The 14,941-nt window shown below is 47.5% G+C and overlaps 1 protein-coding gene across 1 annotated transcript; it reads left to right on the top strand.

Annotated features, from left to right (window-relative positions):
* The first annotated feature begins 3,470 nt into the window (after positions 1-3,470).
* On the top strand, positions 3,471-12,648 carry LOC128484228 (adhesion G-protein coupled receptor F3-like). Its single transcript, XM_053460551.1, has 11 exons — positions 3,471-3,610; positions 4,422-4,504; positions 4,667-4,702; positions 4,814-4,873; positions 5,347-5,444; positions 5,554-5,727; positions 6,318-7,688; positions 8,510-8,551; positions 10,329-10,382; positions 11,977-12,017; positions 12,448-12,648. The coding sequence occupies exons 1-10, from the start codon at positions 3,471-3,473 to the stop codon at positions 11,998-12,000; spliced, it is 2,082 nt and encodes a 693-aa protein (XP_053316526.1). The 3' UTR covers positions 12,001-12,017; positions 12,448-12,648.
* Positions 12,649-14,941: the final 2,293 nt, after the last annotated feature.

The raw sequence follows: 14,941 nt of genomic DNA, 5'->3' as shown, positions 1-14,941 counted from the left end.
CTTTCTCAGCTAAAGGCCCTGAATGTTACTTCCCGTTCGTGGCTAACGGCGTGCCATACAAGCAATGCACCATGGTGGGACAGACCAGAGCCTACTGGTGCGCCACCACGGACAGCTTCGACCGCGACGGACAGTGGTCATGGTGCACCGGCCCAGGTGAATTGCCGTTCCATCATCACATGTGCCAAATGCCCCTGTTCCGTCGGGCCAGTCCCTCCTAGCTAGCAATAGGTCACAATTAGGAACAGTCCAACTTCTCCAAAGAACTTCATGCAAATGCCCCCCCCCTGTGATGTCCATGTGACGATGTTTTAATGAGCATCCTGTGATGGGGGTCCATACATGAGTGGGGCCCTCAGCAGCCGCTTTTATTTTCCTGCAGGGACCAACAGCTACCTCGCCTGCTACTTCCCGTTCCTGTATAAGGGGGTCCTCTACTCGGAGTGTCTCCTGGACTCTCGGACCGGGGATAAATGGTGCTCCATCACGGCCAACTACGACAGGGACCTAAAGGGCATCTACTGCTTGGTCGTCGGTAACGCATCTCTCCGGGGGGGGGGCAAAGCGTGATACGTCTCACCTATAGGAGCCATTTCAGGGCCTGTCAAGCCACGCTGGGCCGAGAACTCGTCTTCCCAGCCCTGTCCACAGAAGCTCACAGTCTAGTTTGGGCAGACTAAGGCAGGATGACCTTGTTTTGCCTTCTTGCTGTGATACTCTTTGGACGTGTAAGGGGGCTAACGAGGAACTGCCCCTGAGACCCCCCAATAACTCGCTAATAACCCATCGCACTTCCTAATGTTGCAACCAACTGGTTCTTGGCCCTTATGGAAACCAGGACTTGTCAGGAGGTAAAGATATTCTCAATGAAGTCACCTGTATGCAAGCAGGGATCCCAGCTGTGATATAGCAGGGAGAAAAGCACCAATCAGCAGGCTCAGATTTCATTAAATCAGAGGAGAGTATGAAGGGGTCGGCTCCAGACTGTGTGACCCCAGAATCTGCCCATTCCCCCCGAGACTGGGGTAAAACACTAAAAATCTGCCCATTCACCCTGAGACTGGGGTAAAAACCCTAAAAATCTGCCCATTCACCCCGAGACTGGGGTAAAAACCCTAAAAATCTGCCCATTCACCCTGGCACTGGGGTAAAACCCTGAGAATCTGCCCATTCACCCCGAGACTGGGGTAAAAACCCTAAGAATCTGCCCCTTCACCCCGAGACTGGGGTAAAAACCCTGAGAATCTGCCCCTTCACCCCGAGACTGGGGTAAAAACCCTGAGAATCTGCCCCTTCACCCCGAGACTGGGGTAAAAACCCTGAGAATCTGCCCATTCACCCTGAGACTGGGGTAAAAACCCTGAGAATCTGCCCATTCACCCCGAGACTGGGGTAAAACCCTGAGAATCTGCCCATTCACCCCGAGACTGGGGTAAAAACCCTGAGAATCTGCCCATTCACCCTGAGACTGGGGTAAAAACCCTGAGAATCTGCCCATTCACCCCGAGACTGGGGTAAAACCCTGAGAATCTGCCCATTCACCCCTAAAGCCCCCTCTGACCCTCCCCCCCACGGCCTGTCACATTGGGTTACAAATGTTTCCGGAACCATCCATGGCCAGAAAGTCCCAAATCTGACTCGTGGTGAATCCGAAACAATGTTTCCCGGCAGAGATTCCCCGATAAACCCCCGGGGGCCGGCGGTGACTTCTTTCCGCTCGTTGCAGATTTTAGGATCGCCGACACCAGTCTGATTCCGAGTGACGTCGGCGGCGGATTGCTTGCCACGACCGCGATGATCTCCACAATGAACTCCACATCTGCGGCCACAGAGACGGCGCCCCCCACTGTCACAGCCGGGGCGTCCGCCGTGCCGGGACTCCTTCACTCCCAGACAGAGCCGTCATCAGCCACAGCAGCCACCAATTATAAAGACGGGTCAGAGGACGAGCCGGTATCTGCCGCCACCACCGGCATAACAGGTACGCTTCACCTCGTAAAGAAAATATACAATTACTAAAACATGCAAATATATGGCACTCGCCACACGTATGTAAGCGGACTAAAACACGGCTTCCTCTGCCTCAGTCGTGAGCAATTAATCGCGGCCTCGAGTCCTGGGCGATTCCCACGACACGCGATGGGGTGCAGGATCCGTCTTTCTTATCTCACTACACAGCGGGTATAAAACCAGCTCTGACCACCGGGAAAAAACTCAGCAGGAGAAAAGCCATCAAATAGAAACCCAGGACCCGCCGGCGGATCGGCCCCATCCGGCCCCCGACTAGTCGCCCGTTTCTCCTGCTGTAAAGACTCAAACCTTAATCAGTCATTGGTCTCGTCTTAGATTCAGGAGCCGTATGTCTATCCCATGCATGTTTAATCCCCTCACTGTATTACCCTCTACCACTTCTGCTGGGAGGCTGTTCCAGTAATGTCTATTGGAAACTACATTTCTCTCCCGTTTAGTGTTAGATTCTGGCCTCCTGTTGTAACGTTTAAGCCAGCGTGAAGAGCGTTTGTGCGGCCGGGGGTTTGTTGGCTGGGATGGGGGATACTGGGAGGCAGACCTACGCGAGGGGCTCGTGCCCCCAACACTGCATGAAAAAAACTGAAGAAGTGTCATTTATAAGCTGATAGCGTGAGCCGCGGTCTGAGCTGCCGCCTGGTGGTCAGATGGGGTCATTGCACCCATTTATATGAAATGCTCCATTCAGGGTCTTGTTTCTTGTGGGTCTCCCCATCGAGCTCAGCGCCCGCTTTCCATTCACTGTATACCAAGGCCGTGCTGACGATTTAAGACACGTATGTTATATCTGAAGCATACGTGCCTTGGTTGCCATGGTAACAGAAAAAACCTGCGCAGCCATTAGTAGCCGTTAACCTAAGACCATTATCCTGTAACCTTTATTGGGTTATAATACAAATATAAAACATAAGAAATATAAAATAAAATCCCCCCATGAATTTAATTAATTAATCAGCAAAATATGGGGGTTCGGTTTATAATTTCTCTATTTGGATGTTTTTTTTCTGCAGATTATAAGGATTTAGGGACCACTGAAGCCCCAAATACCTCCAGCGTAGCGGGTAAGTGGAAAATGTAGAAAATAATGTTAATAAAAATAATTATGGTTTAAGTGATGAAATAAATAGCTGGACAGAACCCCTGGTGATGTCGCTGAGATATTGTTCCCCGGGTTCTAGGGGCAACAAGGCAGCACGTGGTTGGCTTTGTAAGGAAAAGACCGGGGGTTAAAATCCAGATGGGCCCTTTAAGGCCAGCGGCCGATGAACCACCTGCGTCCAGCCGCTCGCTCTAACACCACATGCAGGCGCTGTGTGTATCCAGCAGGTGGCAGCAGAGCGTTAGCAGCAGCAATAAAGGGAAGAGGCACCGCGCGGCGGCCCACCGGCCAGGTGTACCTGGTGGTCTGTCCAGGACCGGGGCTTGTTGTTCTGTTGGGGTACATGTGGGAGCAGCTGTGGGCCCCCATTTTGTGTTCCAAAAGACTAGGTCAAATCAGGCCAGGAGGTCAGCAACTGAGGTCAAGCAGCAAAGGGGCAAACCACAAGTGCAAGTCCAATAAACAGGCCAAGGTTGTAAACAGGTAACGGGGACAGGTAAACAGGTAACGGGACAGAGAAACAGGTAACGGGACAGACAAACAGGTAATGGGGAAAGGTAAACAGGTAACGGGGACAGGTAAACAGGTAACGGGACAGGTAAACAGGTAACGAGACAGACAAACAGGTAACAGGGACAGGTAAACAGGTAACGGGGACAGGTAAACAGGAACAGGTAACTGGACAGGTAAACAGGTAATGGGACAGACAAACAGGTAACGGGACAGACAAACAGGTAATGGGGAAAGGTAAACAGGTAACGGGGACAGGTAAACAGGTAACGGGGACAGGTAAACGGGGACAGGTAACGGGACAGGTAAACAGGAACAGGTAACAGGACAGGTAAACAGTTAACAGGGACAGGTAAACAGGTAACAGGGACAGGTAAACAGGGACAGGTAACGGGACAGGTAAACAGTTAACGGGGACAGGTAAACAGGTAATGGGACAGGTAAACAGGTAACGAGGACCGGTAACAGGACAGGTAAACAGGTAACAGGGACAGGTAAACAGGTAACGGGGACAGGTAACAGGAACCGGTAATCCTGCAGGTAGAGTCACAGGGCGAGGAAAACCAGGTTCAAGCAGAACAGAACACTAAGTCACGCTGGTGCGGGCAGACGGGTACGACTGAGCACCTGTCTACAGCTGTTCCGGGTTTAATAATGGGGTATTGTGTGTGGGTATGCTCCTCCTGGAATTAGGTTGTGGGGTCTGTAGGAGCGCAGGGTGGGCGCAGGAAGAGGCCGTGTAATGCGATGAGGTTGAGGGGCATTATGATGACGCCCACCGCAGGGAGGACCTGGAGACGCTGAGGCGTAGCCCCTCGCGGGAGGACGGCCCGGTGTGCGATGGGCACCAGAGCACCCACCGCGGGGGTTATGTCGGTGTCGGGATCGTGACAGCTGGACTGTCAAGGGTTACAGCAGCCGGGTCTGCTGACCTAACGGCCGACCCCAAAGCTAATAAAGAACCCAGAAACATGTATTATTGGCATTTCCTCGGATTTTCTAATTGGCGCCCTGTTCTTTGTTGAGCAGATAGTGAGGGGAGCTCAGGACCCACGCGCACTCGGGGTGAGTACAGCTTATAACAATGTAACAACAGTATGTGACGGCCCGGGGGAGGGGTGAATAAGACAGAGGCATTCTAATGAAATAAACGCAAATAATTCCCTACTATTTTAGTTTTTGACGAAGCGGGTTCAGTGACGTCGAGCTCCCCGAAGACGTTTTATATTAAGACAGGTGAGATGTTTACATTTTCTACCTGCGCCGGTGGGTCTCCTTATAATATAATCTGAAATCTAACAATAGAGCGGCACTGAGTATCTGTGATATACCTCAGACGTAGCCAATAGGGGCAGCCGCAGCATTCAAATAAGACAAACTAATCGTATACAAGGGGGTGTGGCTAACAGGTAACCCCACCCACTCACTCATTTTGACCAAGCAGTTCCCATCTACACAGCCAAATGTCCTTGTCTCTTGAGAGGGCAGTAGATAAGTGGAACAGCCTCCCAGCAGAAGTGGTAAAGGCTAATACAGTGAGGGAATTCAAACATGCATGGCATAGACATAAAGCTATCCTCACTATGGGACCAGACCAAGGACGGATAGGGGAAATAAAGGTGGTTCTTATCTGGCGTCATATTCTGCGGGTCTATGTTTCAGTATGAATGTTCCTTTATTGACTTGTTATAATGTGATGACCCCGATAGGGACTTCAGCAGGTCGGGGTCCGGAGACCTCGGGGGATTATTCCCCAAACTCCACCAAGTGGCATCAGCTAGAGCAATGGCTGTCGCTGTCATCCTGGGTAGGTGCAACTGATGACTTTTAACCCTTTTAATGTCCACGAATCATTATATATATATATTATTATTACTATACATTATATCATCGCTTTTACTGCCTCCTGTAACCAGAACAGCTCAGCAGACCTGGGCACGGGGATCATCCCCGATTTGCAGGAATACGCGGACGCCAAGAGTCCTTTCGGCTTTCATAAGGATGAAGTGTCGTTAATCCTGTACATTCTGGGGAATATAACAGAAAAAGCCGTCCAGTCGAACCAGAGCTTCGGCGTGGCCACGGTGCTGGTGAGTTCATTGCTGTATTGGATTGGAGGGCCGAGGACGCTCAGAAGCCACTAAATTATTCTTTATTACCCCCTATACCCCACTCCATGGTTTTGGTAGCGGTGGTTCTCAGAGTCAGACAAAGCCTAGGTCAGGGCAGGAGGACAAGTATCAAATATTTGTGTCGTTGCCCAAAATCCACGTTAGGGGCCATCTGTTAAACCCAAGCTGGGTATGAAACCAGAGGTCAAACCGGGTCAAGGGAGCCAACTCGCTCCTTCCACGGTCAAGAAAGCCATGACCACAGATAATCATATCCAGAAGCGTCATTAAAGTGACACCGTCAGGGGCTCTCAGAAAGACTCTGCAACAGCGAGTCCAGCGCGGACTCTGTAATGGTCAGAAGAGGTCTTCTTCTCTCTAGAGGACAAGGACATAAATTAGATTGTCCTAGATACAACTCTTTCATTAAGACCGTTCATGGCGTGGTTAAACTATTTTAAAAATGTCTCTTATCAGCTATCTTGTTGGGGCAAAGGCTGCAGTGCCAATTTTTAAGGGTTTCCTGTTGTATGAGAGCCTATCCACCAGACTCTATGGTTTCCTTACAGGATATCCTATATATTGCCAACCAGCTGCTCAACGTGTCTTCGTGGAAGCCGGCAGCCAGCACAAACACCGCCCTTGGCCCCCACGTGCTCCAGTTCTTTGAAAGTATTTTGGGTGCGATGGAAGAAACTAACCAGACTTTCAGCGTCTCTTATGAGAACATCGAGTTTCACTGCCTCAGCAGGCCGTGCAGCAGCATGAGGAATCAGACCGCGCTGGGGCTTCCCACAAACGTCAGCGTTTCACTACACGAGGAAGACAGCGAGCACGACTTCCATGCTTCATGTTTGGTCAACATTATGTCCTTGTCCTACAGAGGTCTCAGCATGGACTTCCCAGGTGAATATGCCCACAATGAAGATCCAAGCATCTCCTTCGAACTGGAGAGCCGCATTCTGACAAACTCCATGCTATTTGACAAGAAGAGCTACCATTCAGCGCACGTCAACATGAGTTTCCTTTGTGACTCTAGAGATTGCCACCCGGCAGCCATATGCGTATTCTGGAACTTCTCTCTAGGAAAGTGGTCTTCCGAGGGGTGCAGCACAGAAATCGTCGACGGGGTGGCCAACTGCTTTTGTCATCACCTGACCTCCTTCTCTGTGTTAATTTCAAAATTCCTACCACAAGGTCTCCTAAACTCCTCTGTTCTCGATTACATCACAAAAATTGGTCTGATAATCTCCATCATCTCCCTTGTTTTGTGTATTTCATTACAAGCCTATCTGCTTAGGGTTACTCTGAACCTCGTCGCCTACTACAGACACTTGGCCATACTCAACGTGTCTACATTCCTCCTTTTGAGTAACATCTCTTTCGTGGCAGCCACTTATATCACACCCAAGGATTATCTGAGGCTCTGCATCGCGCTGACCTTCTGCACACATTTTTCTCTGTTGGCTTTCTTCTGCTGGACCTTGGTGCAGAGCTTTTTTCTGTTCTGCCGTTTGGTCTTTGTCTTCCACCACATAACAAAGCGAGAATTCATGACCTTGTCCACCGTGCTGGGCTACGTGTTTCCAGCATTGATTTCCATGGGCACCTTCCTGTACTACACTCCAACCGATGAGTATCGGAGGGAGACTGTGTGTTGGCTACAAAGTGACTCAGGGGCTTCCCAGGCGTTTACAATCCCGACGATAATCGTCTTATCTGGAAATTTCCTGGTGCTGATCGTCGTGATCCGTAAACTTCTCAGACCGTCCATTTCTGAAGGCAGCGGCGAGGACGAGGAGGTTGTCAAGAAGCTGGTCAAAGCGGTTGTCTTCTGCACCCCCCAGTTTGGGTTGACTTGGGCCATTGGGATCCCACTTCTCACTGATTCAAACTCCCTGGTTTTACATTATATGTTTGTGCTGCTCAACCCCCTGCAGGTAACATAACTGAAGAGATGGTTAGTTAAGGGTTAACTCGGCTGACCACATTTAACTCCGGTCGCATGCACTCGTAGGCTAACACTTGATTGTTATTTGCAAGATCATGCAACTACGTTTTGTGACTTACAGGCGAGGGCATGTGAGTTTAATGAATCTGCATATCCTCATCTGAAACTCGCAAAAATGATGCCCTGGGGAACAATTTAAAATAAAAAAAATAATTTAAAAAAAAACAAAGAAGGGGAGGGGCCATGTTAACTCCCTGCCCAATCCCCTGCTCATGAAGATGGGGATGGTTAAATGATATTTAAAACACCTATGGAGGCACAGAGCCCATCACCCCTAATCTCATTCCTGGTGGAATGGAGGGTTACAATAAAACAAATGAGTCTCAGAGGACCATCTTTGCCACCCCTGCCCTCCACACCCTGCCTTTTGGGGTGATGGGGGTTAAAAAAATACTTTGAAGGGGGTTAAATTACAGCCCCCCCCAAAGAAAAAAATCTGATAAAAAAACAGTCCTCACCTGATGGCTGTAGGTTGAAAAATGGCTGCCGCGTTTGGGTGAACTCTGCAGCCAACAACCGTTTCTCGAGCCAGTGCCGTCCCGCTCTCATTAACCCATGGTTTTAGGACCCCCTACACCGGGGATAAAATGGCAGCTCTGCCAAGGTTAATCTCCGAACATATTGAGGAGCGCAGTTCATGTTTTAACTAAGTGGAACAGCAGCTTTAAAGTAACAGCTCGTTTAAAAAGGTTTCTGTGACGACGACTGTGATAACCGTTTCTAACCAGATAATAATCTGCTTCTCCGCAGGGATTTTTCATCTTTCTCTTTAGTTGTCTTCTGGATAAAAAGGTGAGTCGGTTATGGAGATCTCAGCATTATCTGTCGCACGTCGCGCTTCACTAACCCCCAGCGCTGTATACAGTAATATCACCCCCAGCGCTGTATACAGTAAAATAACCCCCAGCGCTGTATACAGTAACATAACCCCCCAGCGTTGTATACAGTAATATAACCCCCCAGCGCTGTATACAGTAATATAACCCCCCAGCGCTGTATACAGTAATATAACCCCCAGCGCTGTATACAGTAATCTAACCCCCAGCGCTGTATACAGTAATATAACCCCCAGCGCTGTATACAGTAATATACCCCCCAGCACTGTATACAGTAATATACCCCCCAGCACTGTATACAGTAATATAACCCCCAGCACTGTATACAGTAATATACCCCCCAGCACTGTATACAGTAATATAACCCCCAGCGCTGTATACAGTAATATAACCCCCCAGCGTTGTATACAGTAATATAACCCCCAGCGCTGTATACAGTAATATAACCCCCAGCGCTGTATACAGTAATATAACCCCCCAGCGCTGTATACAGTAATATAACCCCCAGCGCTGTATACAGTAATATCACCCCCAGCGCTGTATACAGTAATATAACCCCCAGCGCTGTATACAGTAATATAACCCCCAGCGCTGTATACAGTAATATAACCCCCCAGTGCTGTATACAGTAATATAACCCCCAGCGCTGTATCCAGTAATATAACCCCCCAGCGCTGTATACAGTAATATAACCCCCAGCGCTGTATATAGTAATATAACCCCCCCAGCGCTGTATACAGTAATATAACCCCCAGCGCTGTATATAGTAATATAACCCCCCCAGCGCTGTATACAATAATATAACCCCCCAGCGCTGTATACAGTAATATAACCCCCAGCGCTGTATATAGTAATATAACCCCCCAGCACTGTATACAGTAATATAACCCCCAGCGCTGTATACAGTAATATAACCCCCAGCGCTGTATATAGTAATATAACCCCCCAGCACTGTATACAGTAATATAACCCCAGCGCTGTATACAGTAATATAACCCCCAGCGCTGTATACAGTAATATAACCCCCCAGCGTTGTATACAGTAATATACCCCCAGCGCTGTATACAGTAATATAACCCCCAGCGCTGTATACAGTAATATAACCCCCCAGCGCTGTATACAGTAATATAACCCCCAGCGCTGTATACAGTAATCTAACCCCCAGCGCTGTATACAGTAATATAACCCCCAGCGCTGTATACAGTAATATAACCCCCAGCGCTGTATACAGTAATATAACCCCCAGCACTGTATACAGTAATATACCCCCCAGCACTGTATACAGTAATATAACCCCCAGCACTGTATACAGTAATGTCAGTCGGTGACAAAAACCTGGTTTTATGTCATTTTCTCCCAATAAACTCCCTTTATCTGCAGAGCTGGAGCTGCCATCGTTGTCGGCTCCAGCAAACTGATGCTTTATGGCAATGCTAATGAGGTCCGTTCCTCCATAGTCAGTGTCAGTCTGGGTGATTAAGACTGAGCCATTCTAGTGTTTTCTACAGGCGGTGGCATATGTATGTGTGTTTATGTTAGAGTGTATGTGAGGAGTGTCTGTTACCATGAGCTTGTGTGTTAGCATGAGTGTGTATGAGTGTTAGCGTGTGTAAATATGTGCTCCAGCATGTATGTTAGTTACCTAGTGGGGTAACTTTACATGGGCTAGGAGGCGCCAGCCTTCTTCTCCCTGCTATTAACGTTTCTTCCTGCTGTTCAATCACTTGTTTCAGATCATGGATCTCGTGAAGAAGAGGTTTTCTAAAAACTCGGCTTTCAGCAGCACGGTAAGAATAATGGTGGCTGGTGGCAGACTTTTGGGACCTCAGATATCTATTTTGTTGAGCAGGAATTGAGTTCCCCGTCCCCTTGGTCTCGAAAGCTCGCAATTAAACTCTCAGTTAGCCAATAAATGGTATCATTTAGTAATGTCTGCACATTTATCCAGTTTATTAGTACTGTCTGTCTATATATCCACAGTTTATTAGTAATGTCTGCATTTATAGCTACAGTTTATTAGTAATGTCTGTCTATATATCCACAGTTTATTAGTAATGTCTGCATTTATATCTACAGTTTATGGTGTCTGTAGCCAGAATACTTGTTTTTCCCTCAGAAATCTCATGGTGCCGCCACAGCCGTTCATGAGCGGTGATCTGGCTGCTGCACCCCCGGGTTTTGTGTAAAGTCTCTCCTGTACAGCGGGGCGATTACTTTCACCGGATCCGCGTATAAAGTGGATATAGAGACAAAAGGTGGTCATTATTTACCTTATTTGCATGCGCCTACCCAGAATCCCTCGTGGTTGTGGCAGCACCATGAGATTTCTGAGGGATAAACAGGCCTTCTGCACTTATAGTTGTTGACTGTGTTAGCGTGAGGAACACCTTTCCACTTGACCATTTGGGCGTGTGAGACGCAATTTTTTTTCATTTGGCTGCGCAGATATGGCCGGACACTTATTTATTTCACTATTTGCACTTTCCGTTGGTTCCTATTAATTAGGATGGATTCACGGGCTTTTGATACACGGCCTGAACATGATTTTCTTTGGACACGTTTTTAGTTTGATGTTTTGGAGCACTGGACTCCAGTCATTTGTTGGGAGAGGTCTCGTGGCTTCCCACCTCTTCCGTACAGCGGATCTCCTCTTTGGAGGGAACCAAGAAGATCTGACCCTCCTGCAGGCCTTCTGGCCGGGGTGGGAAGGAAAGGCCCTGGCATACCCCTTTGTGCTGGATTCACGGAGCACACAAAGAGAAGCACGACACCTCAGGCTTCCAAAAAAATAAAACAGCCGTCCATGAGCGGTGATCTGGCTGCTGCACCCCCGGGTTTTGTGTAAAGTCTGTCCTGTGCAGCAGGGCGATTACTTTCACCGGATCCGGGTATAAAGTGGATATAGAGGCAAAAGGTGATCATTGTTGACCTTATTTGCATGCGCCTACCCAGAATCCCTTGTGGTTGTGGCAGCACCATGAGATTTCTGAGGGAAAAACAAGTCTTCTGGCGTGTCTGGTGTCTGTAGATGAGTGTTTAATAATAATAATACTTCTACTATCCACAGTTTATAAGTAATGTCTGTATGTATATCCACAGTTTATTAGTTATGTCTGTCTGTCTGTATACATGTATGTATACACAGTTTATTAGTAATGTCTGTGTGTGTATATATATATATATATATATATATATACGGTAATGGTATATCCACAGTTTATTAGTAATGTCTGTGTGTGTGTGTGTATATATATATATATATATATATATATATATATATATATATATATATATATATATATACGGTAATGGTATATCCACAGTTTATTAGTAATGTCTGCACACATATGGTTTGATAATTATTACTTTTATCTATTACAGGCCACAACACTCAGTTCATATTAATGATCCTGGACTTCATGGTGAGATATTATTGGATGATTTTTCTGCTCCCACCTTCTCTCGTCGGTCAGTGTGAGATGTCGGTAACTCCATGGTTACCGCTGGGGTCACCACTGGGGTCGCTTAGCAGAGTACAGAGTAGGAGCATTGTCCATGTGTTAGTCGCCGACCGTATCCCAGATCCCTGCCAAGAACCCAACTTCCTTAGAGGTTCTGAACTGGAGGCAGCGGAGGGGGTTAACATCAGACCCAGTCAGTACCAGTCTAGCAATGGAAAGGACTGTCCTGTCCCAGTTTAACACCCCTTTAACCCTTTTACTGACAGTGCTTCAAATGCACCTCTAGCACCCATCTGAATGAAAAATATTTTTAAAAAAATGATTTGACTAAAAATATTGATAATTTATTTGTAATCATTTTGAATTTATTCATTTTTTTGCACCCATTCAGCACAGGATCCAGGAAACCCACATGGAAACTCAGAACCGGGCCACAGACATAACGATGAGACCAGCTCAGAGTGTACGGTGTGAGACCCCGCTTCATGTTACCATGGCAACAGATCCAGGGAATGGGAGGAAATCTCTGACAAATCAAAATTTTCAGATGCTTCTCAGAGAATCCGATCGAAAAAAGAGATTAGATTTGAATATTTCTGTAAATTTCTCTTTTTGGAGAGTAAAATTCCTGAGTATTGTTCCTGATTTTGCGTCTTTCTTGATTACGGTCTTTCTAGAAGTTATTTTCTGGAATAAAGCATCGCAGATTCACCGGCAGTGGATTCCGCATCTCGACTGCCTTTACTGTCACCGGGAATGAAGCTCTGTGTGTGGCAGGGGCCCCGGGCGTTAGAGCCCAATGTCTCAGCCAGGAGCCCTCCACCATATTATTATATATATTATATAAAATATTCATGTTCTGGTTTCAGGGGCCACGGGCGTTAGAGCCCAATGTCTCAGCCAGGAGCCCCCCCACCGTATTATTATATATATATTATATAAAATATTCATGTTCTGGTTTCAGGGGCCCCGGGCGTTAGAGCCTGAGTGTAATGTCTCAGCCAGGAGCCCTCCACCGTATTATTATATATATATTATATAAAATATTCATGTTCTGGTTTCAGGGGCCACAGGCGTTAGAGCCCAATGTCTCAGCCAGGAGCCCCCCACCGTATCATTATATATATTATATAAAATATTCATGTTCTGGTGGCAGGGCCCCCGGGCGTTAGAGCCCATTGTCTCAGCCAGGAGCCCCCCACCGTATCATTATATAAAATATTCATGTTCTGGTGGCAGGGGCCCCGGGCGTTAGAGCCCGAGTGTAATGTCTCAGCCAGGAGCCCCCCACCGTATCATTATATATATTATATAAAATATTCATGTTCTGGTTTCAGGGGCCCCGGGCGTTAGAGCCCGAGTGTAATGTCTCAGCCAGGAGCCCCCCACCGTATCATTATATATATTATATAAAATATTCATGTTCTGGTTTCAGGGGCCCCGGGCGTTAGAGCCCAATGTCTCAGCCAGGAGCCCTCCACCGTATTATTATATATAGTATATAAAATATTCATGTTCTGGTTTCAGGGGCCACAGGCGTTAGAGCCCGAGTGTAATGTCTCAGCCAGGAGCCCCCCACCGTATTATTATATATATATTATATAAAATATTCATGTTCTGGTGGCAGGGGCCACGGGCGTTAGAGCCCGAGTGTAATGTCTCAGCCAGGAGCCCCCCACCGTATCATTATATATATTATATAAAATATTCATGTTCTGGTGGCAGGGGCCCCGGGCGTTAGAGCCCGAGTGTAATGTCTCAGCCAGGAGCCCCCCACCGTATTATTATATATATATTATATAAAATATTCATGTTCTGGTGGCAGGGGCCCCGGGCGTTAGAGCCCGAGTGTAATGTCTCAGCCAGGAGCCCCCCACCGTATTATTATATATATATTATATAAAATAACGTGAATGGAGGACTGGCTGTAATCATTATTTATTTAATGAATTCAATCATTTAGATAATAGAATTTCTTTGGTTATTTCCCGTTTATTGATAAATACTGTGAATTATCTTTTTTAGTTATAGATATTGGTGTAAAAATTCACTTTCTTATCGGGGAGGAAAGAGGATTCAGTTTTAAGGAATAAAGGGTTTTTTCCTTCGAGTTCCTGCTGTAAGGATAAAGTGCTGTTGGGACGGTGACATCACGCCCAGATACTCTCTGTGGGGGGGGCATTTTGTTGTAGGGCGAGTAAACACTCACCAGGTGCTTATTCAAATGAGTGCTGCGGTGCCCGCTGGTCTGCCCTTCCCTGTACCATTGTAACGCGGGTATTATCAGCAGCACGCAGAGTCCCGGCCCCCTCCCCGGCATGGACCCCCCTCGCTATTCGCTCGTTTTCACCTTTCTTCTAATCTCCGGCTCTCCTCTGAGGACTCGTGAAATCCCCCCGGACGACGCGGTGAGTCTCAGATCTACTAAATGGCGTTTATTGCGGCTCCCGGGACGCTTTACTCAAACTGTTCCGGATGGTTTGTCGCTTTTCCTCCGTTATGGCGCATTCTATACAGGCTGTCCTACCCTGGCTGTGATGAGCTTCTGCCGTGGCAATGACATGGTCTTATTATCCGCACAGGGGTTAGGACGTGGAAGTGGCGCATGCATTCGATTCGCTGCTTCGTGGGCATTTCCCGTAGAGACCTCTCGAGTCTTAATGTCATTTCACACAAAAGCAACTTTTTTTATCCCAGTAAAGGTGTGGCTGGGGCTGATGAGAGTTATTTTCCATTGACCTAAATGGGAGATAATCCTCAGCACCCTCAGCCGCCTTCTGGTAACGTTTCTTTTTCATTCCGCCGAATGCTTTCTCCGTCCGGCATTGATATCCCATTACGCCGATTAATATAGCGCCCGCAGATTCCATAGCGCTGTTACAACA

This window comes from Spea bombifrons, chromosome 3 (assembly GCF_027358695.1).
Source record: "Spea bombifrons isolate aSpeBom1 chromosome 3, aSpeBom1.2.pri, whole genome shotgun sequence".
In the NCBI taxonomy this organism is placed as follows: Eukaryota; Metazoa; Chordata; class Amphibia; order Anura; family Pelobatidae; genus Spea; species Spea bombifrons.
Note: the sequence above shows the minus strand (reverse complement) of the source record. Positions and strands in the feature narration are given on the sequence as shown.

What these genes read in the sequence shown, in the direction of transcription:
- LOC128484228 (XM_053460551.1), top strand. Translation starts at nt 3,471, where the DNA reads ATGTGGGAGCAGCTGTGGGCCCCCATTTTGTGTTCCAAAAGACTAGGT. An exon ending in CCAGAGCACCCACCGCGGGG is followed by an intron (nt 4,505 to 4,666) that starts GTTATGTCGGTG and finishes TTTGTTGAGCAG; the next exon opens with ATAGTGAGGGGAGCTCAGGA. An exon ending in GACGTTTTATATTAAGACAG is followed by an intron (nt 4,874 to 5,346) that starts GTGAGATGTTTA and finishes TGACCCCGATAG; the next exon opens with GGACTTCAGCAGGTCGGGGT.